The sequence below is a fragment of the Saccostrea cucullata genome, unplaced genomic scaffold (genome assembly GCF_032062105.1).
Source record: "Saccostrea cucullata isolate Sc308-1 unplaced genomic scaffold, CSIRO_AGI_Scuc_v1 ctg162, whole genome shotgun sequence".
Lineage (NCBI taxonomy): Eukaryota > Metazoa > Mollusca > Bivalvia > Ostreida > Ostreidae > Saccostrea > Saccostrea cuccullata.
The window spans coordinates 50,635-76,412 of record NW_026930272.1 but is presented as its reverse complement, the minus strand read 5'-3'; the positions used below and the strand labels follow the sequence as shown (position 1 = coordinate 76,412).

The 25,778-nt window shown below is 33.0% G+C and overlaps 2 protein-coding genes across 9 annotated transcripts in view; one reads left to right on the top strand and one right to left on the bottom strand.

The window, feature by feature from the left end:
* Nucleotides 1–3,656: 3,656 nt before the first annotated feature.
* On the top strand, nt 3,657–9,452 carry LOC134283501 (dopamine beta-hydroxylase-like). Of its 2 annotated transcripts, none has more exons than XM_062765954.1 (12): nt 3,657–4,013; nt 4,753–4,899; nt 5,470–5,640; nt 6,014–6,097; nt 6,386–6,565; nt 6,909–7,011; nt 7,311–7,477; nt 7,812–7,994; nt 8,091–8,150; nt 8,445–8,572; nt 9,075–9,210; nt 9,321–9,452. In XM_062765954.1, exons 1-12 carry the CDS (start codon nt 3,738–3,740, stop codon nt 9,408–9,410), a joined length of 1,725 nt encoding a protein of 574 aa, XP_062621938.1. In that variant the 5' UTR covers nt 3,657–3,737; the 3' UTR covers nt 9,411–9,452. The 2 variants fall into 2 exon arrangements, with proteins under 2 accessions (XP_062621938.1, XP_062621937.1); XM_062765953.1 differs by having other exon boundaries at nt 9,072–9,210.
* Nucleotides 9,453–11,146: 1,694 nt separating this feature from the next.
* The window catches only part of LOC134283505 (voltage-dependent L-type calcium channel subunit beta-1-like), a 30,304-nt gene continuing 15,672 nt past the window's right edge, over nt 11,147–25,778 (bottom strand). For 4 of the 7 annotated variants that reach the window (XM_062765960.1, XM_062765963.1, XM_062765966.1 and 1 more), the window contains 9 exons: nt 19,902–20,027; nt 18,969–19,096; nt 18,332–18,420; nt 16,675–16,796; nt 16,166–16,305; nt 15,773–15,882; nt 15,443–15,594; nt 14,183–14,278; nt 11,147–13,949 (listed from right to left, as the gene is read on the bottom strand). In XM_062765960.1, coding sequence (XP_062621944.1) covers nt 13,422–13,949; nt 14,183–14,278; nt 15,443–15,594; nt 15,773–15,882; nt 16,166–16,305; nt 16,675–16,796; nt 18,332–18,420; nt 18,969–19,096; nt 19,902–20,027 — 1,491 coding nt within the window. In that variant the 3' untranslated portion in view covers nt 11,147–13,421. The remainder of the gene's footprint in view (nt 13,950–14,182; nt 14,279–15,442; nt 15,595–15,772; nt 15,883–16,165; nt 16,306–16,674; nt 16,797–18,331; nt 18,421–18,968; nt 19,097–19,901; nt 20,028–25,778) is intronic. The other 3 variants (XM_062765964.1, XM_062765965.1, XM_062765961.1) reach the window with 3 other exon arrangements.

Below are 25,778 nucleotides of genomic sequence, written 5' to 3'. Positions count from 1 at the left end.
TGTGAAAAACTTTAGTATTCATGGCCATAACTTTTGAACGGTAAGGGCCAGGGCTTTCATACTTCACATCATAATCATTGTGAGAAGACCTTTTACTGGGCACCAAGTACTAGTACTTTGGTCCTTTGACCTTGGAGTTTGACCTACCTTTCAAAACTTATCCTTGGCCATAACATTTGAACAGATGGAGCTAGAGCTTTCATATTTCACAATCGTATTTCTTGTGAGAAGATCCTACTTTGGATACCAATATATTTAATTTGAATTGAAGAAAAGTTCAATTTTTGCAATGTTGAAATACAGTGTCGGCGTTTCACAAACACATCTTGTTCCTCATAACTTTTGATTGAGAAGGGCTATCATACTTGACATGTGCATTACCTGTGACAAGATATTCCCGAGTATGCTATGATTTCTGACCCTTGACCTTGACCTTCACGATATTGACCTTATTTTTTAAAATTTAATTTCGGTGATAATTTCTAAATGACATATTTGACACAATTTATGTAATAAAAAACGACATCTTACCCACAAAGACTCCGAAAGCGGGGGACCATAATTCTTTAAATTTGCTTGTTTATGTCATATTGTTTCAAGTATGATTGACCTTTCGTACGTCATTCAAAAGGAATCACCATAGTTGATTTTTTTAAAATTAAGTCAGAAATGAGGGTCAAGGTCAAGGAATTAGAAATCATAGTATGCTCGGAAATGTATATTTAGAAAGGTCATGTCACAGGTATTATACATGTATGTAAAATGTGAAATCTTTATCTTTTCTCCGGCATTTAAAATTAAAGTTATGACCAAGATTAAATTTTTGAAAAGTAGTTCAAAATTCAAGGCCAGGCCTAGGGTCACGAGGTCAAAAGTCAAAGTGTAAGGTCTTATCACAGTCAATATACATGTGATGCCAACTTTGTTGAGGTGAGCTAAAAGGGTAAGATAATGAATAGAGGTCGATGTAGAACGAGGACAACATAGAAAGAAAATTCAACAGACTTCTGGCGTATTGCAGCAACCTCTATCAAAGTTTGCAATTATATAAATATTGCATGTAGTTGAGTGTAACATTAAAAATTTTCACCCCAAGAAAACCATTGTCAACCGAGGCGCAGCCGAGGTTGACAATGGTTTTCGAGAGGTGAAAATTTTCAATGTTACACTCAGTTACGTGCTATATTTACTATATTATACTGAATGCTTTATACAAATACATTTAACAGTGAACCGTGCGCGCATAAATTCTGCGCAGTCGCTATTTTTTGGAATACCACCCGTCGTTAAGCAATGTTGACTGTTGCTACGCTGGAGGGCGTGGCTTCATTATTCAGCGGGTAGTAGTGTTTTTTAACAAATGTTTCTCGACCAATCAGATTCAACTAACTTACATGAAAGTATAATATATGAAAATAATGACCTTGTTGGCAAATATAACCTATCTTTGGGTCGTATCTTGAATGACTTGTTTAATACTAATTGTGAAACCTTTTTGTCCCCCGCTTTCGCGAAAGCGAGGAGACATTATATCTCATTCGTCTGTCAGTCTGCCAGACTGGAGTTCTGTCCGTCTGTCACGAAAACCTTAACCATGATCATATATTTTGAATGAGAAGAGATAGGACTTTCATAATATACCTGTATATTACCTGTGACAAAACCATTCTAAAATTACTATGCTTTTTTATCCGATGACCTTGACCTTGAAGTTTGACCTTCTTTACAAAAATTAAACATTACTTTGAATTGACCATAACTTTTGAATGAGAAGAGATAGGGCTTTCATATGAAAGATGTGCATTACCTGTAACAAGACCTTCTTAAATACACTATGATATTTGACCTCGTGATCTTGAAGTTTGACCTACTTTTCAAAACCTTTATCCTTCGCCATGACTTTTGAATGAGAAAAGATGCTTTCATATTAAAGCTGTGTAATGCCTGTGACAAGATCTCTCTAAATACAATTATAATTTTTGACCCTGAGACCTTGACCTTGAAGTTTGACGTACTCTTAAAAAATTAAAACATGACTTAAAACTGGCCCTAACTCTTGAATGAGAAGAGATAGGACTTTCAAATTAAATGTGTGTATTACCTGTGACAAGACCTCCCTCTCTAAATACACTATGAATTTTGATGACCTTGAAGTTTGACCTACTTTTCTAAAACTTTAACCTTGGTCATGACTTTTGAATGAAAAGACATCGGGCTAAAATCTTTTGTATTGCGTTTGACAAGACCTTTCTAAAAAAAAAAAATCATGGTTCTGTGTTTAATACCCTCTTTACAGAATTGTGTTGTTTATAGACTTTTTAGGCTCGTTCACTGCTCTTTATCTTCACCTCTTTCACTCATAGCATCACCAGAAGGAATATTAGACAATACGCGTAATAAAATATCACATCACTTGTAGGTCAATTTGAATAACGAAATACCTGTCAATGGATAAGCGTAACACTATGATTAATTGCTGACTACTGAATACAATAATGTACTTTGTACTTTGTGGGGGACAAAAAGCCACTTCTATTTCTTATTTATTATGAGGGTGTGCAGAAACGCTCCATTAAGTTTGCATTGCCATTAAACCGATTAAGTTGTCAAATTCCATTGATATATTTTTTAATTTAATACGAAAATGCAACATTAATTTTTTTAAAAACTATATCATTCAGTAATCTCCTTAATCTGTGATTCTTAAAAGTATTTCACTGTAGTTGGGAAAATGTTACAACGTGGCCGAATCGAACTTTTTCTTGTATATCGAATGAACTATACGTATACCTATTGCAAAATACAATGCCGTCAAAATGATAAAGATTTTGAATGAAAATTGAATCAACATTATATTGAATTCTTTAGTTCATTATGCCAATTAATAAGAGTTTTCATTGAAGAAATTGAAAAAAAAAGTTTTGCATTCCCAAACTAACACAATGCGCCAGTAGTAGATTTAGGATGGAGAGGGGGGAGGGGGGGCATATAGACTGTGTGTCATCCTTTTGTCAACAGATTATAAAATGTAAGCAGTGGTCAAGATTTGGCAAACATTTGGACATTTACCTATACTTCGTGTGTATACTACAAATAGTGAAAATCTTAAAATAAGGAAAATCATAAATTTTAGTCGTTCTTTAATGCCATGGGAAAAAATTATAAAAAAGAAAGTATATGGTTGTACAATATTTCAAATGTACATGTACCGTTTTAAGGCAGTAAAGTGGTGAGCCAATCTTAGAGTACAAAAGCAATATTTTATGTTCATTTTGTTCACATTCTTTTAACTTGCAATGGAATTACAAGTATTGTACATGAATTCAAATACCAGTATCCCTGATATAAAATTGAAACAATAAAAGTGTCAGATATGACATAATACCCCAATCGTGTTCATGTTTGATTTCAGTTCATGTGTTCTGAATAAAAAAACATTTGATATTTGATACAGAAATGCCATCATATCTCGCATCGTAAAGCGAAAAAAAAATTCGAAAAAGATACAATATAGCTAAATGTGCTCTTTTTAATTGATATGAATTGAAAATTTAATCCAATATTGTGTTCATCATTACACGAAGAAGGATAGCAAAAGTGGTAAAAGTGATAATTCCAATATGGGAACAGCATTATCTTAAATTCTAATATCAGATTAAGTAGTGGATCGATAACTAATTTTTGCGTGTCATTCAGTATAAATTCCAGAAACCTTTCGGATTTCCGCAGATTTCTCAATGGATACCATCTCTTTTGCCGCGTTAATTCCACTGGTCTTTTTAATCCACCCTGCATCAAGTTTCTCCGATTTTAGGTACAAAGTTGATCTTGACGCTGAAAGAAATTTGGTTTTAAGATGGGGAGTACACTATGATTCGCAAACAATTTATTTTGAGTTAAGCGGTTCGATTTTTATGCACAATTGGGTGGCGTTCGGATTTTCGAACTATGGTGATGTGATTGATGCGGATTTGGCCATTTTTGAGGTCCACTCCAATAAAGTACACATCAAGGTAAGGTTCAAAACATCGGATGTAAATAGCAAAGTGTTGTTCATATAAACCTAATGAATAGGTCTATATATTAAACAAATATCAAGAAAATTCAATAAAAGCTCCCACAATATCTTATATATCTTTGTCACATATTTGAGCTTGAAAGTTATATTACGGGGGCGTCTATACTTAATATTCACCTATGCATGTTAAATTAATTGCAATATACCGTTTTCTGCAATTTTAGTACATGTTTATGCACCCCCCCCCCCCCCCCCCAGTTTATTAATGTAATTGCCAAAAGATAAAATTTGAGCATCAGAGAAACTTTACAATTTCGTAGAGAGTTAATACGAATAATATGCATTATTTAAATGATTTACAATCATTTACAATTAATTTGAAAGTACCAGTATGTCCAAAAATTTCTACCAATTTATGCAGCTATATACATGTATATGCCTTTGGATTGTATCATTATTTGGGAATCTATTTGTAATTTTTTTATGAAGAAGGTTTGAAATTGAATTCAAAAAAATTTTTTTAGTAAAGTAAAAAAAAAATCCACATATTCATGATATCAAACTGTCTTGTTCACTGTTTCTATTTTTTCCCCTCAAGATTTCAAAAGAAGTAAGGGGGGGGGGTGTCATTTCAGACAGCTTGAACAATTCAGATTACACACGTCATTTATCTTAATTCATCAGTGCCCCGATTTACGAATTATTGTTATTTACTAGTATTACCGTTTTAACAGGATTGTTGGACAGATAGAAATGCAGTTTTACGAATGGATTACCGGCAAAGCTACAAATTGACAACTGGGGAATGGAAACACAACAAATTATTTCTCAGATTTCAGAGAAAGTTTGAAACCTGTGACCCCAAAGACTACATCATTGATGTGAGTAAATCATATTGTCATTCTGTTTGGCGCCAATTTTTATTGAGAGGCATATAAACCCATTTGTCTAATCAGATTTAATTTATAGATTTTGATGAGTACTATCAAGCATTGGAAAAGCGGATTAATTGAATTACATCAATAATTTCACAAAAAAGTGCATATTGTTCTTGTGTGTTATCGGAGCGTTAAGTTATTGGTAACCTAACCTATATCTTATACTTGAAATGCATGACTTTAAGATGAGGGGGGGGGGGGTTGCCGATCTATAACATTATTTGTTAAAAAAAAGCTACTTTTTTGCTTGTGTCTTCAGTATCTATAACGTCAAAACTTTGCTTGTCAAGGAAATATGTGTTTAATTTCGTTGTGCCATCTTAATGAAATTGTTCTCTAAGGGAAATGTAAAATTTATTTTTAAAAATGAAAATACCAGAAATTTCGGATTAAATGAAAAGTCTGTGACGAGACTGTAGCTCTATTTCGAGGGATGGGGTTGAATTTTAAATAAGTTAATGTTCTTGGATAGAATAAATGAAATTCCAATGTGACCTTGGTGACTTTTATCAGACAGGCACCACTCATGTTATCTTTGGTGTGGGGAATGGTTTTCCGAGGTTTGGATTTAGGCTTCCATCTTCTGTGAAGTTCGGTCTACAAAGAGTCCAGCTGCTGAAACCAGATTTACCGGATCCGGAAATTCCCCCTGATACTTGGTCATTCGACATCGTTAATCCAAAGGTCAGTTTTAAAATTTCATGTTATGTCTCAATTGAAAAAAGTTAAGAAATTACTGGAACAAAAGAACTTAAATTATAGGGGTTTAAATTTTGAATTTAGAGAAGTGTGTATTTCATTAAGAAGAGATTGAAAATATTTGTCCATACTAAATGTTAAAGCTTGGGTTGATTTCATTATCAAAATTGTGAATGAGATTGAACTTTATAAATTTATTATTTGTGTTTATTAAGTCATTTCCGAAATGAATTCATATTCGGAAAACAACGGTAATTGATTAGAAAACTATCAATTTATTAATCCATCTGGCATTTGTTTGCCCTTTAGATTTGTCAATTAAATTGCTTTGGGAATATATTTAAAATTTATTCTACAGATCACAATTCCAGATCGGGAAACAACTTATTGGTGGTATGTAACCAAGCTTCCAAAACTCGATAGAAAACACCACATCATAAAGGTAAAATACCAGAGAGAGAGAGAGAGAGAGAGAGAGAGAAAATTGAATAAAGGTTCAACACACAAGTTCATTTGTTGCGGAGCGGGAGGGGGTGCTTTATTTTTTTTCAAAATTGAAATTAATTCAACTGATGATAAATATCAGAATATGAACGGTGAACCCATTTTTTATGATTTTTTTTTAAATTTAAAGTATATCCCACCAAGCACATAGCCGTGATTTTGCTCAGACCCGATGCTACACGTGATAAAAGACCAAAAATTGTTTAAAACCTCTTATTTTACACAGTATGAAGGCATCATTACAGAGGGAAACGCACAATTTGTTCACCATATTGAAGTTTTTCACTGTCAAGTGGGTCCTCACGTGACATTGACGTCATACAATGGGCCGGGTATGGCTGAGGGCAAACCCCCAGAACTAGCTGCGTGTCGAGAAGTGATAGGAGCCTGGGCGATGGGAGCATCGGTAGGTTCACGTATTTTTTATTACAGTTTGGCGCGTTGAATCCATATCTTAATTGTTTCAATTTTTATTGACAAGGGATGCTTTCCCCTCGTAGACACCTAATCCCACCTCTGGAATTTCAGATGGTCGGCGTTTTATTCGTTGTTCACATAATTGTTTGTGAAATTGGTAATTTTTATTGTAAAAAATGAATCTTGAAAAAGTTAATAGTCCTATTTTTTCTTTTTTTTTTTTTAAGAAGTACATCTGTATGAGTGAAAAGCACCAAAATAATTAAAATCTGCAAATTTCAGTTTGTTACTTGAATGTTATAGATGTAGGTATTTTATTCGGACTTTGACAGGCCATGTACCTGCCCAACGAGGCAGGGACAGCCATTGGTGGCCCACACATGTCACAGTATGTCTTATTAGAGGTACATCTGAACAACCCAGGTCTGAAAACGGGTAAGAACAAATTCTTTAGTTAAACCAGGGTTAAACCCGAAAAGCTGTATGCCCATTCTATGTTTCAGTTACAGCATCATTAAGTGATTTAGCTATGAAATGATTTTTAGACCAGATCAATTCCACTGCAGTCCTAGATGTCTTGCTTCAGATATTTGTTTTTTTTTTTTTCGATTAAGCTATGAGCATTCTGCACCCCTTGTTCACCCATCTTCTTTAAAGAAAATTTTAAAATCGAAATTTTTTAACTCGAAATTGTGCATTTTTGTAAAAACTAAATTACATTTCTTTTTTGATAGGGGTTATAGATTCTTCTGGAATAAGGTTTCATGTCACAAAACATCTGAGGCGGTACGACTCCGGAATCATGGAGTTAGGTCTGGAGTACACCAATAAAATGGCGATCCCTCCAGGCCAGGGGATGTTTGAACTGCCGGGATATTGTACAACAGACTGCACCAGAATAGTATGTGAAGATGTGTACTATTACCCCAAGTATTTTGAGAGTTACAGTAAAATACGTTTATAGAGAAGACAAATAAAACGAAAACTTACCACACGAGTTCAAAATAATGAAAAATACGAACAATGAAAAAGATTGAACAGAGCCAGTTTGCTTGTTTAAAAACTTCCAAATCCCCATGATTAATTTTACTTCGTTGGTATAAAAACGATTTGGGTTGAGATTTAAGAATATTGATTTTTCGCTTTCAATAAAATACCCAGAGTATTTCAGTTTTAAAGATTTAAAAAAAAAGGAACATTTCAAGAATTCTCATTTAATTCTTTTTTTCTTGAAGGCGTTGCCACACAGTGGAATCAGAGTGTACGCCTCTCAGCTCCATACTCACTTAACCGGAAGGAAGGTTTACACAAAACACATCCGGAACGGAATCGAACTTCCGGAACTAAACAGAGATAACCACTACAGTCCACACTTCCAAGAAATCCGCGCGCTTCCTCGCCACGTCCACGTGCTTCCGGTAAATTATGCAGTGGACTTCTTTAAATACCATTTGAAAATATAAATGTAGTTTGAAGCTTGAGTTTGAATAAATATGAAATTTCATTTGTTTCAGGGTGACGCTTTGATTACTTCTTGTTTTGACAGCACCTTGAATAGATCTGCGGTCACGTTGGTAACTACTATGAAATTTAGAAGAATAAATTTTTCAGAGATTTTTTTTTTTCAGAAAAATTTTGATCATAATTTCATAAATTTTTAATAATGAAATCTTTACTGGAAACAGTTAAATTTACAAAATTGAATATAATTTTAAAGAACATAGATAACTGAGAAAGGATTTGTACTACTTTAAGTGAAACAAGTTGTACAGGTGTCAAGTTATACAGCTTTCACTGTATTTCTAAGCTATAGAATATACATGTACCTTATACTTTGAATTTTAAAGATGAGTTACTGTTTATTTTAGGGCGGTTTTTCTATACGAGAAGAAATGTGTGTGAATTACATTCACTACTATCCACGCTGTGACCTTGAAGTTTGTAAAAGTTCAATATCAGACTGGACTCTCGATCTGTTCCTCAAGATGGCGAAAGCGTAAGGGGTCATCAGTCATTTTTAACACTAACTGTATATTTTTTTCTTGTATTTTTCATAAATCAGCTTATCAAATTCGAATTCCTATATATGTACCTGACAGTCACCACAAATAATGGAATACATACTAAAATTTCATCGGCGAACACCATACAACTCCAGACATTCTGTAAACCAATGTTTATTCGCTTGCGAGATATTTTCGCGAAATTCTCGTCATCGCAAATATTTCTCGTCGCAAACCGGTCCTTTAAGTCTTTGTGTCAACTACCAACAAATCCAAAAAGGCTTGATCGCGAAAAATTAAAAGTCGCGAACTAGTTTATCCCTTTATTGTAAATCGCGAAATAAAGTCGTCGCGAATAAAAGTTGGTTTTCAGTACCCAGTATACATGTAGTTGATGAAAGTCAAAAACATATTTAACGAAGAAACATCTTTAGAAAAAACGACAAAAAAAATGCAACAAATTTATTCACTGTATTGTATTTTTACTTTCAGTAGAAATGACGTAGATGATGTCGGTTTGAGGTATCAGTCGGTGGATTGGAATCCTGCAAAAGTGACGTCATTACAACTACTGTATAAAAACGCACCAATATCCATGCAATGCAATAAGTCAGACGGGAGCCGATTTCCGGTCAGTTTATCAAAATTGCAAATTACAAGTCAAAAATATTTTGTTTGAATGGTATTGGTGAATTTTGCACATATTTACACTGGGTTGTAATTTTCCCTTTGTTTCTACAGGGTGAATGGAGCAGCAAAGCCATTCCAAGAATAATTCTCCCAAACAGAGAGCGATCCATGTGTACCAAAGATATATCATGGTTTACATAGTTAAACTAAGATGTTAATAAATTGATTTTACATATTTCTTGTGTCTTTTCACAGTTTATATACAAAAAAAAATTATAGAGATCTACTGTTGCCTGAATAGTCATTTTAGTCCAGTAACTGAGAGAATATCCAAAAACCTCTCTTGTATTTATTTTACAGGGACACTGCACTTTAAACAATAAAGCAGTGTTATAGACCTTCAAATATATATATCTAAATTTTTGCAGTTGCAGACAAAGGTTTTCATTATACAGTTGACAAGTATTAATTATTTTTCTAAATAAAACACTGGTTATGAGTTATGGCTATGTTCTGAGTGGATTTGCATTGAGTAAAAACATTTATATGATTCTACATTTCAGACAGAAGCATTTTCAAAAGGACTTAACTTCAAAACAAACTCGTCTTGTTATCACAAAAGATAAAGATAATGCTTTTTAAAAGTTTCCCTTCATTCATTGCAGTATTTTTCAAAAAGAAGGTTTCTTGTAACTGAAAGAACGACTTATAGAGGAACAATTTTCATACATAATTAATTGGCATCTTCGCTGTATGTAAATTGGAGGAAGCTACACTATCAAAAGGGAAGGAGGCCCTAGCAGTCTTAATATATAGTTTAGTTATTGAAAAATGTAAGAATGTTATTTCTTATGCTTATAAAATTAGAAGTTTTTTTCAAGGAAGATTGGCTGCATTGTTATATAGGAAGACAAGTCCGAAAAACTGCTTTAAAGTATTTAATTCCTCTCGGGAAAATTCACTACAAATCCAGTCAGGGAATTGGCTCACTGTCAGACTACCAGGAGAAATCTCGCTGAGGAAAAAAGTCTCAGTATGCGAGAAGTATCAGAAAACAACACCCCTTACAAATGTATAGGGATTTTTTTTAAAAACATACATGTATTTTGTATGATTAAACTCTATTGCTCTTTACTTTTTTTATGTTCCTTAAAATCAAATTAACATATGCATGTACTAACTCCTAATTTTGAGCCCCTATCCCAATAACAAGAGATGTTTTGAAACGTGTATGACCCCTCCAAGTTATTGAATTTTTTTTTTGTCCAAGGGGCATAACTCTGTCAAAAATTGTTCGATCGTACCCAAAGCGTAACTTACCCAGATTTTCTTTACATGATAAAACTGTAAACCAAATTTTATTTCAGTATGTAAAACCTCTGTGAAGAAAATGAACAGAATCTGCAAATAATAATTTTATTTCTAAGTCCAAGGGACTTAACCTGTCAAAAATTGATCAATCATATTCAAAACAGAACTGACCTAGCTATTCTTGTTATAAATTAGATGTATACCAAGTTTCATTTCAGTATGCATGATATCTGCCAAGAAAACGAACGGAAACAGCAAATAAATAGAATTTCTAAGTCGGGGCATAACTCTGTCAAAAATTGCTAAATTATATCCAAAACAGATCCAACATAATCTTGTGATAAATCCCCCCTCTGCAAAAAATTTGCAAATAATTGGAATTTTTCCCAACAGATATTCTAATGATAAATCTGTATCTCTACCAAATTTCATTTTAGTGTGTGCAACCTCTGCGAAGAAAATGAACGGAAACTGTAGGTGGACCGACAGACAGCAGCAAACCAATATGCCCTCCCTTCTTCGAAACGGGCATAAAAAGGGCAAAATTGTTCCTTTGCCTCAGAAAATCTATAAATGAGGTTGAGACATTTTTAAATGCAACAAACAACAAATAAGGAAATCAAACGTTCCGAGATAAAAATCCGTTTTATTTACAAATCCAACAAACTTGGAAATATTTAATAAAATTGACATACCGAATAATAATAATGTACATAATTTTAAAGGGTAGTGCAACAATTCCCATACCATTAACAAAATGGAGATATAAATGCATTACATAGTAAGTGTGGAATATCCTTGTCAACAAAATTTTACTTCATGTAGATTAAGGTAAAGACATACATGTAGCTCATCATGCAAAACATTCATACACACAGTTTTCTGAGAAGAGACTTGCTTAAGTGATAAATGTTTTTTATATGCCTCTGTATTCCATGAACAAATTGCAAAAGCATTTGTACCATTTCATCCAATACTTTATCGCACTTGACTAAAATGAGCAAACTTCAAATAAATTTTTTTTTAAATCTCATGAAATACAAAATCATTCATTTTCATTCTAGGAAAGATACTGAATCAACATTATACATTCTTACTATATGAACTGTAAATGATTTACCATAGGGATGGGAAGAATAAATTATTGCAACTTTGATAAATCATTAAATATTAGATCTAATTGAGTAGTTAAAATAGTTCTTGAAAGACTATTTAATTCATACACACTGTACTCCATAAAATATAACACTATGAAGATTAAAAAAAAAAGCTATCCTCAAACTATGTTAATAAACTACATATCATTTGGTATGGATACTTTTAACTGACTACTTCTTATCACCAAGATGGATAAGTTTCAATATTTTGACGATTATATCAAAAAGTATGTATACAATATTGTTTACAAAATTATTAAACATACATCATTTCTTCTTAATATTTCTTAATATATCTTATATCTATCTGTTCAATATAAACTTAAAAATGCAATGCATTCTTGTGCATCAGTACAATTAATAAATATAAGATAGGTGTCTGCTATAATTGATATACACTCTGATTTTGTAAAGACAGTTGATTAATATCTACTGATTAATTATTTCATCAATGTATATAAAAAAGCACTTGTCTATTTTTTGTTGTACATGTATATGCAGTAAAAAAACATTTTGCAGATCTGGCCTTGCAAATATCATAATAATTGTGGTATATGAAGCATGTTTGTCTACCTTCATATTACATGTACCAGTAAACAAATGAGATTCTTCTATGTAGAAGGGGAAATAACCCCTATACATTTAATTGAGTGTGCGTAGAATACAATCCTACAATGACTGGGTAAACAAACAAAGAGGGCAAATATGAGCTAAAAAATAAATTGAATTAAAAAAAGAGAAAAAATACTACTATGGCCAGCCATAGGTTTAGAATGTAAACAAGAAAAATATACACGTACCAATTAAAAAAAATCGAAAACAATAATATAACTCTGAACTGAGAATTTAAACAGTTGCACTAACAATTGCACTAACAAAGTTTATAGTATACACATTTTCCCCCATTTTGAATGAAAATCTATTTATTGCACTTTCACAAAAAAAAAAAAATAATAATAATAACCACTACAGAAGATATTTTTCACCTTGGAGACAATTTTGTCTTGTTTTAATAACCATGTCACAAACATAATTTTGCCTGCAAAATTTGTGAGATGTTTAACTGAACATGGACAGGGAAAAACAAGGAACAGCAATGATCTTTAAAACAATGAAAAGGTGGTCAAATTCAAAAAAACCTATTTAATGTCATGCTTAATGATTTATTCCAGGAATCATACAAGGGTTGTGAAGATCTGAATCACAACCATATACATGTACAACCTTCAACTTTCTGAGTATACAAACAAACAAATTCTTCAACACAAGTATTATTCGCTCTCGAAATTTCTTTTAAAAATCAGACATGCAATGTTGGGAAGAACATGTTAAACTACAAAATGATAATCATTAATTATCACGTGATTTTCAGTTCTGTAAAATTTGAAAAACTGATATAAAGTTCTATCTATATATGGCTATTTCTGCAAGAACTATTGATACGAATTATAAAAAAAAAAAAAAGAAAACCTGCAATCTATACGTATCTTCTTTTGTAACACAGGAAGGCATTCACACCACATTTAAACACTGGATGACAAAATCTGTGTCCAGGACAGATCTGCAACTCTCCACAGTAGATAGGGATCTATCTACATCTTAACAGGGGGCAAAGGTCATCAATGGCACATGACCTTGTAACAAAATAGGGGTCAAAAACACTTTGAATTTTTGTGATCACTGCACTATTTGCAAAATCCCTGGAAGTTTTTGTTTTCCTTTCCCACAAAGATTTGCTGTAAATCTATATGTCTATAGACTGCTGTTTCATGGGGTATTTTGAATTCCTCGTGGGTGAACCGTACGATTCTCTCGAATCAAAATGTTCGTGCTCCTTCCTGTTTGAGTACCGGTCGTCTCGCCGCGGATCGTGCATGTCACCACTGTTGTCTCTACGATTGAATTCGCGCGGCGACATCCGATTGTAATCACTACGGTCATAGTGTCCCGATCTCAGATCGCGATCGTGAAGTTTTTCATGGGAAGGACTTGGGTCTCTATCACTACCACGTATATGGTGTTCATGATCAGCGTGTCGCCGAGGTTCACGAAATGAACTATGAACATTATGACCATGTCCGTGGTGCCCATGTCCATGGTGCCCAGGGGGCACTGTGTTATGCCTGCTTATGGGATTAGGAGAAGGCATCAGTTTTGTCTGCTGTGACGTGTCAATTGGATGTGTGGCTTTCCAGTAAGCCTCCAAGAACTCGGACAAATGTTCACAGGCATCTTCCAATTGATTTTCATCTAGAATTACATCAAACATATCCTGCAAGAGAAATAAAAGCTTTACTTAATATTAAAGGAAATAAAAGTTAAGACAAATGTAAATAACTTGTACAGCACCATTTTTTTTTCTGATTTTATACTGTGTTTTTTTATATTGTACATTACATTTACGAATAAAATAACAGAAAAATGTCCAACCTATTTAAAAAACTATTTATTTCAATATGCAAGTAAGTTCTTCCAAATGAAATGAATAGCCTTAATTCTACTTACAGGACTACATTGGTTCAGTTTGTCAGCAGCTACTAACTGTACATTCATATTACGACTCTGGGATTTTCCTCTAGATTTGATTAGTCGCTGTAATACCTGTGAAAGAAATTTAAATAAAATTTACTGACCTAGCTGTCGAACAGAAACCCCACACCACAATTAAATAAAGATATCAATTACTTGACCCTTTGACTTTGACCATTGAAATTATAACTAGAACTGTCCAATAGGGACAAATACCCCCCGCTGGGTTTTTCAGAGAAGGTGTCAATTCAAAAATACTTTATGGATCTAGAGGTGTTCACAATTTACTTACAAAAATTTGCAGTGAAATATAATTGCTCATCATGTTTCTTAATGAATGAAACAAAGGTGCAATCAAATGAAACATCAATACTAATACATTGTAATTTCATTGTAACATTATTTTTTTTTAATTTTTTTTTTTATTTTTTTATTTCTGCATTAAAAAAATATATATCAATTATGTGTTATGTCACTCTGCAAACTAATTGTTGAAAAAAAATCATATTATACAAAATCAAATTAATCTTGATAACTTTTTATCAAATTCATTTTGAAAATAAAGAGCTATCCAGTAATGAAGTGCTTTGACAGACAATAAATTACAATTAAGAGAATAAGAGAAGAGAGATCTTTACTTGTGCTGCTCTATTCCCAGGAGGTTGATAATGAGAATTTCAACTTCCCACACCAAACTAAATTTATCTATAACTGGATGCATGTCCAGTCATTATTCCCAAGAGACAAATGAAATTACATTATCTTCTGTGCAATGTAAAAAATGTTTTTAACACTTGATTTTTTAAAAAGTTTTTATGAGTAGTTTTAGGCTGTAGTATTTTTGTACAGATATTCTAGATTCTATGTCTCAAACCTTATACATGAGCCCAAAATGAACAAGTCAATTTAAATAAAAAATAAAACCTGTAAAATGCAAAAAAATGAACAAAAAGAGTTGAAAATTCCAGGTGCACACCTTCATATGGTGAATAATAAGTGTACAAATTTTCAGATTAATCCTTGCATAAATAAAAAATAAAACCTGAGAAACGGTAAAAAACCACAAAATAAAAATGAAAAAACACCTGTAAAATTCAAAATAATAATCGAATCAAGATGAAAATTTCCACAACTTCATATGGTGAATAATATGTGTACAAATTTTCAGACAAATGCTTCCATAGTTTCTGAAATTATCTCGTCTAAAAAGAAAAGTTAAAGCTTTATACAACTTACCTTTGGTGAAGCAATTTTGACATAAACAATAATTGGAGCTAACGATGTTTTTGCTAATTGTGAAGGGTGGTTAATTGTGTCACAGTCTAGAACTACCAACTGCATAGACCTAGCCAAGTCAAATATTCTCTCTATTTCATTTTGAACTTCTCCTGCAAATCAAGACAAAAAAATTTCTTTAACATAGGCATTCTATCCAAAAAGTAGACATACATAATCTATAATTTTTTTTTTGAAAAAGGGGAATGTGGGGGTGTATTGATTTAACAAAATACATGTTAAGAAAGAGCAATGCTTAAAAATAAATTTCCTTCTGTTGAGCATACTAACCTATTCCACATGAACGACTCTGTTTGTCCAGCAAGACTCTTTTACTGGGATTATTAATTATTGACCGTTTAGCTAATGAGATGTCTGCCGTGACTCTTGTAATGATTATCCTGCAAAAGAAAAATTCAACACTAAATGACAGATTTCTACAGGTACATCACAAGTTTTGTACCCTCCATATAAGTATCAATGCAAGACTTCTATACAGAATAATAAAATCAATTTACATGTAAACCTAATATTTTGACCAAATGAAATTGAATTAAAATTCTTTGTTATTACTGTTTTCCTATATTACTTGTCATTTTCAAATAAACACACTTGCTGCACCAGTGCTCTCCTTTTTCTTGTGTGATTACATACAACTCAATCTTCACATGATGCCCTACTTACCTCCCTTCAAACTTGTGTTTGAGGAAATCAAAGAGAGCTTTTTGCATCATGTCTGTCACTTCGTATCCCTTCAGTGAAGGACCAATCAGAACGACTGGTCGCATGGAAGGCACTACTTCATAAGGTGGCACTGACTCTGACTGAAATTTCAATGAATGTCAACATTTTTACAAAAATCTATACAGATTGTAAATGGTTAGGTCAGTCGCCAGTACAAAGTATCACTGGTGAAGTATAAATACTCATTCCATATTGTATGAAAGTTTACTAATCATATAAACCACTGTAAATCAATTTTTATTCATGACTTTATTTTCACATGATTATGACTGTCTGACAGCAAAAATTTCATTCTAGCAAATATTTTTTATCATAAAAGATCATATTCAACAATATTAATCATTAACTGTTGTGAAAAAAATGTCTTGGTGAAAAATCCAATTGCTATTGGCGTGAAAATAAGGAGTCACAAAATTTGATGATCCAAAATTTTATGCATCCTAAACTACCTTTTTGAAGAATGGTTTTTTCTTCTCTTTGGTTGGAGGGATGATGCCCCCTGCTTTGTAGGCTTTTGTGCTATCACTATCCTCTCCCACTGTACTGTCTGCCCCATTCTCCTCGGTCATTCCTGATAAAAAACAAAACAAAACATATAAAGGCTGCTTTTATTCTCAAACACATTTGTCACTTTATGGTAATACAAAAGACAAATCAATCTTGAAAACTTGAGGGTGAAGATGTTTGTGCTGTTTTATTACTGTCCAGAGACAGTTAATAAATGCAAAACTTATATGAACACATGCTAATATGAACACATGCTAGTATTTTAATTAATTTTAAATCCTTAAAACATGTAAAAACAGCTACCGCTACATTTACCGTACAAGTAGAATTTTTAGCGAGGATTTAATTTTGGCATTATTAGCGAGGGTGCTGACATCGCTAAAATTGAATACCGCTAAAAATTAATTGCGTATTATTTGTAATAGCTTTTTTAGTTAGCATTTTTAAAAAAAATCGCTAAAATTACTTCTCGCTAAAAATAAAACACCAGATTTAAGGAAGAAATCGCTAAATTTGCGTCTCGCTAAAATTTCCATTTATACGGTAATTTTTAACCCTGACAATGAATATAAATCATCCCCATGTACCAGTAATAAGTTGAGTTCTGACACAACACCACTCCTCTATCTCCATCCCCCCTTTTCATTCTTTTTTCTCTTCTTTTTAACATCTAGTTAGTCAAATGTAAATTTGATGCAACAGGACACACAAGACATAAACTGCATCACTGCCACTGAAGCTTGCTTTACATAGCACTTTTCATGCTAGCATTCTCCCTCAACACAACACAACTACCTATATCTTATCTATGAAATGTAGCTTCAAGCTTGAATATTTGCACTTTTGTTATAGAACAAGCCAAAGATCTGCATCGATAAAAGTACAGATAACACCTGTTTTAAATGTAAATTCATTGTTAAGATGGGGCACATGCTGCTACTTTTCATCTAAAGCTAAGCAAGAACTATTGGTTTTCAAACAATTAGCAGCTATTTCATATAAAATCCTACCCATGTCAAGTGAAAAGAAACATTCCCTACCAGTTTCTGTGATTTGTTAATTATAACATCGATTTGATTTTCTTTTTCAAAGTTCATGTATCAAACATCAGTTTGATGCTTCTTTCAAGCCAAGTGAAAATACTTCATCAAATGTATCTCCAGTATTGTGCATATACTACAGTGAACCTAAATGTACAACTGAGTGGATCATCGTTCATCAACCCTTTTTATTTCCAATTTTCTGTATGTTTATCTCGTTGCTTACTGGCCTAATTGGGATAAATTCAAATGCATTATACAGAATATATACATGTACTAGTATTATAAGTCTATGTCTGGCCTTGTTGGGAAAAAATGCAATTAATGAACACATGCTGGTGTTTGCCTGATTCATACTAAAGGCTATTAGAAAATGCATAAATTTACAATGTGTCAATTTTTCTGTGCCCTATTCAAAGCATTCAAAGGTTCTAAAAAGGAATCCCATATGCATTGACTGACTTGCATCACTGACATACAGTTTATAACTTCATATTGCTGAGTAGAGGGTATATGTGCCCTTAACCCTGCACGGATGGGGAGGGTGAGTGCTGATTACCTGGCGTGGGTGGGGTGGATTCTCGGGAGGAGTTCATACCTGTTCCCTGCCCCAGCATACCTTCCATGGTAGTACTGGAATCATTTCGTCTGAAAAAGAGACAAAACTTATGTCACTTTTATCTGGTCAACATGAAATATAATCAATAAAATTTAAACAATGCATGCAAACATACAACAAACTTGGTCCACAAGGGGAAAAAATTAGAAACTAGGGCAGTATGGAACTAGGTCAATGTAAGCAGGAAATTAAAAATTACATAATTCACAATGATAATTAAATCATAGTGGTACAATTAAAGGGAAGACTTACAAGAAGAACTAAAACTTTGTCTAAAGAACAAAGAATTACGGATATAAAACATCTTCTAATTATCAACAGAAGGGTTAATTATTTCCAATTAGTGCAATGAGAAGAGAAGCAGTTGAAATTTACATCAAATGTGTTTCCCTCCTCTGGAAAAATACCAAGTGTTCTGGGAAAGAATTTTTTGCAAACAACTTGTGCTCAAGGGTTGGTTAAGTGGTGATTAAAAGAAGAACTAATCATCTAATTTTGGTTAATCACTTCAAGGGAAAAAAAAAAAGCACCAACTGAGCCCTGAGCTGTTTCATAAGATTTTGATTTTTTCATTTACCTTACATACATTTTACTTTTGGGACCAGACAGGGATTTGAGGTTTTCCAGTTTTGCAGGACTAGGAATAAAACAGTCGTCACATCCATCCTTGACCAAACGTCCAATCCACCAATCATTGTTGAATTTCTGAAAATAAAATACTAAAATGTCACTCAATTGATATTTTAACACCTCCCTCCTCCCCCTATACTTTATTTTTTTTTTAAAAATTAAAATGCAAGACCATAAATCAGAATATTTCTTGATAACAAGTGATTTTATTATCAAAACCTATAAGACAACAATTTAGAAGGTGGAATTCACAAGTTTATTCTACTATTTATATTTCAGAATATTACACTGCTAAGTATACATGACCAGGAAACAAGTATGCCCCTCCCCCTTTTTGATTTTATAACCAATAAACTGATGAGGCTGTATAAGGCAGAGTGAGCTATGGTCAGGGCATAAATTAAACAATGGAACATATGGAAAATGTCTGATGGTTCTTCCAGCCGTAAATTCACTGGCAAGGGCCCAGAATACACAAATGATAGTCAACTGAAGCCAAGTTATTAATAGACACTCATGACTTTCCAATTAATCTGAGTGCTACCATTCACATCACCTTGGAAACAGTAAATCAAAACAGACCATGTCAAACGTCGGTCCTCGGCAAAATAACAAGATTTCAAAACCAATTTCATGCATTTTTATCTATGCTTCTAAAATCTTAATCTTATTGAACAAGCATTAAAGCAAAACTTGTTTAATCTGGATGGGGCAATTCCTAGTATCTCATAAACTTTGAAGCCCTTTCAGAAAATTCGTATCTCTATAAAATTTTGTCTTATACAGAATATTGTTTACTCCAGACAATTTCTATGGAACTAGTGGTGTCCACAACAGACAATTTTACCTTCAAATTTTAAATAAACAATATAAAAAATACCTCTTTGATGTGGAGGAAGCTTTTGACATCAAACGAGACACAGTGACCAGGGGCTGGACAGTCCCCTCCGTCCACCGCTCCATTGAAGGCTACATTGGTGCGCACTGCAAAAGCTACAGGCTTGCTCTGAAATAAGAAGTACAACACTTAATATATTTTCATCATATTTACATTTCATATATATTTTGCTTATATAATGTGTCTAAAGCTACGGCATTCAAAACACCATATCATGGATCCTAAGGGGCTCAAAAGGTTAAAGTATGTATTTTATTTTGACACCCCAAACGTTGAACTCTGTGGAATTGGAACATAGTAAGTGAATAAAATTCTTGACCACATTAAACAAAAGGGCATAGATGTTTCATTAATTATAATTATCACGAAGGATAATATATGCATATTGAAACATAAATCAAATTTGCAAGGAGTTTAAAAAATGTGAGTATAAGCAATGAATTGCTATTTTTTTAAAAGATATAGTCTCACAACTGTAAGGGTATGTGCAAACAATTTTTTCATAAAGCACCTTACTTAATTTGTTTGCACACACCGCTGCTGTTATTAGATATATTTAAAAAAAAAAAATGAGTCAATGTTTAATTTAACACTGGAATAGATCAATAGTTTGATGTGTACTGGTATTGTGATATTCACCAGTCACTTTTTCAACAAATTCAATCTCTTGGATCTTTTTTCTGCGTGGACTTAATTTACAAAGCCACTGATTCTTAAGATATCATTTTTTTTTAGGTTATTGTCAAAACGACAATTAATAAATAAAAATTTATATTACACAATCTGGAGTTATGTGTAATCCATAACACTAGCATACATAGGATGCCTTGATATGCCAGCACAAATTCCTAAGTTCTTCAGCATATGAGGTAAAGCCCTGACATGCCAGTACAGTACATGTAATACAGATGTTAACAGGGTGAAATAATAATGGCTACACCATGTACACTTAATCAGCCTCTGATTGCCTAATGCCTGATAACTGATCATGTAGAGCATGTGGTAAAGTGGTATATTCTGCATCCTTAGAGATTTCCAGTGCATATACCTCCTGTACTCATGTACATGGAACATGCATTACATTTAATCTTTTATGATCAACCCCGCTCCCCCTCTCTCATATTGAGCATTTATATTTAATTATCTGTCCTTAAATTAAATTTTTGTTGACATGCAGTTTGTTTTTTCAGTCACACCAGATTGTGGCATTACATTATCAGGTACCCCAAAATAGTTAAATAAATAATAAATAAAGTGTTACTTTTTTTAGTCACGATGGTATTTTTAATAAATAGACTTAGCGATTCTAATTGTAGACTAGACTAAAAAGCAAAACGTGATTTACCAGATATATGACCCACTCCCCCACAATCCATCTGGCAACTTTCACAAGCACCAGGAATTTAATATTCTACATCCAACTGAATATTTTATTGAATATAAAATTCATTTCCAAGCTATTGTAGGAGTGTTGAAAAAAAAATTTATAAAACAAGCAAATTTAATTAAGTCTAAATATACCCATGCCCAAACCACGTTAACTTGCCCATATTTAGCAATCTATACCTATACAAATATGTGCAAACGAAATCAATAAGGTGTCCCCAGTGGACCTGTAACTGCAGCTATTGAATATTGCGTGTTTACGATGACAAGTGGGGGAGGAAAATCTCCTGTTATTGTCTTGACTGTGACAGAATCAATACCGAGACTGATGCATTCACCTTTCTGTAATAAATCAACTACCGTTGTCACATACAAAATTAGTACAGGATTATTTTGCTGCCAATTTTCCCAATTTCATCACATTGAATATTGCATATTGTTTGTTCTGGGTAATACTGAAAAAAAACTAGCTTCTACTGACAAATTTCACAGCTTAATATTAAAATACTGCACTTGGTCATCTTTTGTAAAATGTAATCATAAAAGGCCATTTTCCTTCAAAATTAGACCAATTCCTTTCTTTCAGTCTTGGGTGTCAATAAAAATGGTTCAATCAAAGTTTCTATGACCTTGAATGTTTTCTGTGGTGCAGTCACAGACATCCTGATATTGACCTAACATAGGTCTTTGAAGTTCACTCCGGTACATTTTAACTATCTTATACAACTTTAGCATGTTTAGTACACCTCAGAGAATTGTTGTGGAACAAGAATGAATAGGGCAATTGATGTCGCTGCTAACAATGTCAAAGCTATGTACTGATCATGACAGTGTAACGTGTCACAGTCCTTTCCTATCACAGAAGCAAGCAAAGACTGAAAGACCAAGTGGTAGTCTTCTAAATTGTGTCCACAACAAACTCACTTAAAAGACAAATTAGACAATGCAAAATGATTAAATTAGTAAAAATGTACATATACATCTTACACATTCAACCTAATGTTTAAAGTAACAAGTTAACAACATCTACATTTTTCCCCTAAATAGATTTAATTTGCTTGATTGTTCTCATGACTGTCCTTTAGTCAAATCTGGTCGACAAAATAAATCTATACTTTTGCATTCCCACTGTGCTCACAACTTTAACAGGACCCTATTGAATACTGTGTAATATCTAAATGTGAGAATCTTCCACAAAATTAACTTGAAGAGGTTGAACTTCCAGTTTTACCTTTGTTTTGTTTTGTATTAGGTTTAATAGATGTATGTCCTACAATTTCTATTATACCCTCCGCAGGGGATTTGGGGGGGGGGGGGGGTATAGTATTAAAGGCAATCGTTTGAGTTCTTTGAATTTGTGAGTTTAAGCACTGTACAAAAACAGAAGTGAAGTATAAATTTGCAAAAGAATCAATTTCCAATGCTCTTTTAAATTATAGCTATGCTCTTTGCAAGTAGTGCCCTTGTTAAAATAAGAATCTATGAGCCTGAAATGTCAAATGGAACTCGTCTTAAGGATCATTTACAACAATATAAGGAACCACAGAATAAATATGCATATTCCCTACAATTGATGTTGCTAGGATGAGGTTTAAAGCCATAAAGTTTGAGGCATAATAAAATTGCATTTCCTTCTTGTTCTCATACAGATGCTTGCTGGACAAGTCATTACTGTTGTGCAATAATTAATAGCCATTCTCTGTAACCACTTAAACTTTGTTGCCACGCATGGTCACCGATTTTGATGAAACTTCACCCATGCTTAGTACTTGACACCTTAAACAAATATCAAACAAAATTTCGTTGCTATGTGTCTCGGTTGCTATGGCAACAGCCGGAATATTTTGAAAAATTTGATGATTTTCAGCCACTTTAAGTCTTGACTGTGGCTTAATAAAAACTAGAAAAAGCAAACAAACCATTCTCACAAAAACATGACACCTTGATGTCACTTATACTGTAAAGAAACTGTTTAGAATATATCTCTAAGTAAGTGGTAACCAAGGGTACATTTGGAATACATTCAAAATGCTCAAATATGCTGAAAAACACTCCGTATTCACTAATGGTAGGTGTTACATGCTCAAACTCAATCAACGACTTAAGAAAAACAATGAAAATGTTTGACCTTAGGTATATAAGTATCAGCAATATTTTTCTATAAATAACTTTTATGGTTGCCATGGTAACACAGTGTAACCATGCAAAACCAGTAACTAAGACTGGGTTAATGCTACTGTCTTGAGGAAAAACATGAAAATTCAAAACTGGCAAATAGGCATCCTTAGGACCTTGCAACACCAAAACCATAAGAAAAATTCGGTATAATTGCTACTTTGTAATGTTACCATGGAAACAAAGTACCAGTGCTTAAAAGTGAATTATTTTTCGCTGCATTAAGAATGAAATTGCCATTAAATCAAGAAACAAATTAAAGGACTCAGCTTGAATAGTACTTATCTGTTAGGACTGAAATTGAATATCATACATTGATAAAATTTGATGAATAAAACAACACTGTTGCTATGGTTACCAAGAAGGGAAAATGTTCGATTTTTTTAACTTTATTTCAATATTAAACCCTGTGTGCCAACTTCTTGCATCCACTTAGAGATTGGATGATAGTCAAAATTAAAAGTCAAGTTAGCTGTTAATAAATATCAATCATAAAAGTTTTGGGAATCTACATTTAAGGGTACGTATCCAAGGAAAGAAAATATTTTCCAGGTTTTTAAGCATATATTTTCTGCTTATTTCCATAGCAACGCTCTATTTAAAGAATCTAATCTGAATTTTTTCAAATGGGAAAACTTGGAGCACACCAACATCTTATAAAATTGATCATTAGTTATGAGGAAATGTGCTTTTTTAAAAGATAGGATCAGATTTAAACATACATAGTGTTACTTTCGAAGCTCTCTGTGGTATAAAAACCTTGGCAACCATTGCCAACCAAAATGAAATATCATATTTTGTTCTTGGTATATGTTTCAAGGCTCTTTTTTCTATTATTTGGTCACATTTCATCCTATAATTGCTTTTTATTTTTACGTGTATGACTTTATAAAATTCAATGAATATTTTTTTTACTTTTGAATACTTTGTTACCATAGTAACGTATGTAATAGTTGATTTACCAAACATGTTTATCATGCATTTGAGACATCTCACCTTCAACTTTTGGAAACAGTCATTGCTAATTGTTTGCTTTGCCGCAAATGTTAACCATGGGGCTCTAAACATGTTAAAAAATGCCATTTTTCGAACGTTAAGACATGTTGCCATGGTTACTATAAAACATAGCAACCAATTTTTGCCTGATTTCAGTTTAGGGTATCAATGACTTTTATCATAGAGAGTTTGGCGAAATTCTGAGACTATGCGTGCCACAGCTCCTATATAAAATTTCAAATCATTACAGAGAATGGCTCTTAACTCATCCACTGCTTACACTGTAACACCCAAGCAAGACTAAGCAATACTGGATGGTGAAACAAAATTAATCTTGATATCAATATCTCATTTACAGGTAGCATTTAGTTATTCTTGAATGCATCATTTTATCCTAGTAATGTATTTCAGTTTAATAAAACAGTAAGGAATGAAGCTGATCATACTTGTATAATATTCTTATCAGATTTAATTGATGTTTCTAATTTCAACCCAAAGTGAGCCTCTCTGTTTCATAATTTACACAGGTCTACATATATTAATAATTTGTAGGCATGTTTAATTAAATAATAGTAAAAGAAATAAACAAGAGGCCCATGGGCCACATCGCTCACCTGAGCACTGTGGCTAGGAATAAAATAGAAATTGGTTTATTCTTGAAAAGTTTAAATCCAAAAGTAAACCTTTGACCAGTTATGGCTTTACTATTCTTGAGAAGATGATTTGTAAAGAATTTTCAAATATATTTCTATGTAAAACTTTGGTTGGCCATTGTGGCCCCACCCTACCCCTGGGGGTCATGATTTGAACAAACTTGAATCAACACTACCTGAGGATGCTTCCATATAAATATGATCAATTATGGCTTTGTTATTTTTGAAAGGAAGTTTTTTTAATGAATTTTCCTATTTATTTCTATGTAAAACTTGGGTCGGCCATTGTGGCCCCGCCCTACCAATTGATTTTGCCCAGGGGTCATGATTTGAACAAACTTGAACCTACACTACCTGATGATGCTTCAATATAAATATGATCAATTATGGCTTTGTTATTCTTGAGAAGATTTTTAAAGAATTTTCCTATATGATTCTATGTAAAATTTTGGTCGGCCATTGTAGCCCTGCCCTACCCCCGGGGGTCATGATTTGAACAAATTTGAATCTACACTACCTGAGGATGTTTCCCCATAAGTTTCATCTTTCCTGGCACAGTGGTTCTTGAGAAATTTTTTTTTAAAAGATACCACCAAATTTTCATTAATTCCCAATTATCTCCCCTTGAATGAGGGCGTGGCCCTTCATT

What these genes read in the sequence shown, in the direction of transcription:
- LOC134283501 (XM_062765953.1), top strand. Translation starts at nt 3,738, where the DNA reads ATGGATACCATCTCTTTTGCCGCGTTAATTCCACTGGTCTTTTTAATC. An exon ending in TCGACATCGTTAATCCAAAG is followed by an intron (nt 5,641 to 6,013) that starts GTCAGTTTTAAA and finishes TTTATTCTACAG; the next exon opens with ATCACAATTCCAGATCGGGA. An exon ending in CCTGGGCGATGGGAGCATCG is followed by an intron (nt 6,566 to 6,908) that starts GTAGGTTCACGT and finishes GGACTTTGACAG; the next exon opens with GCCATGTACCTGCCCAACGA.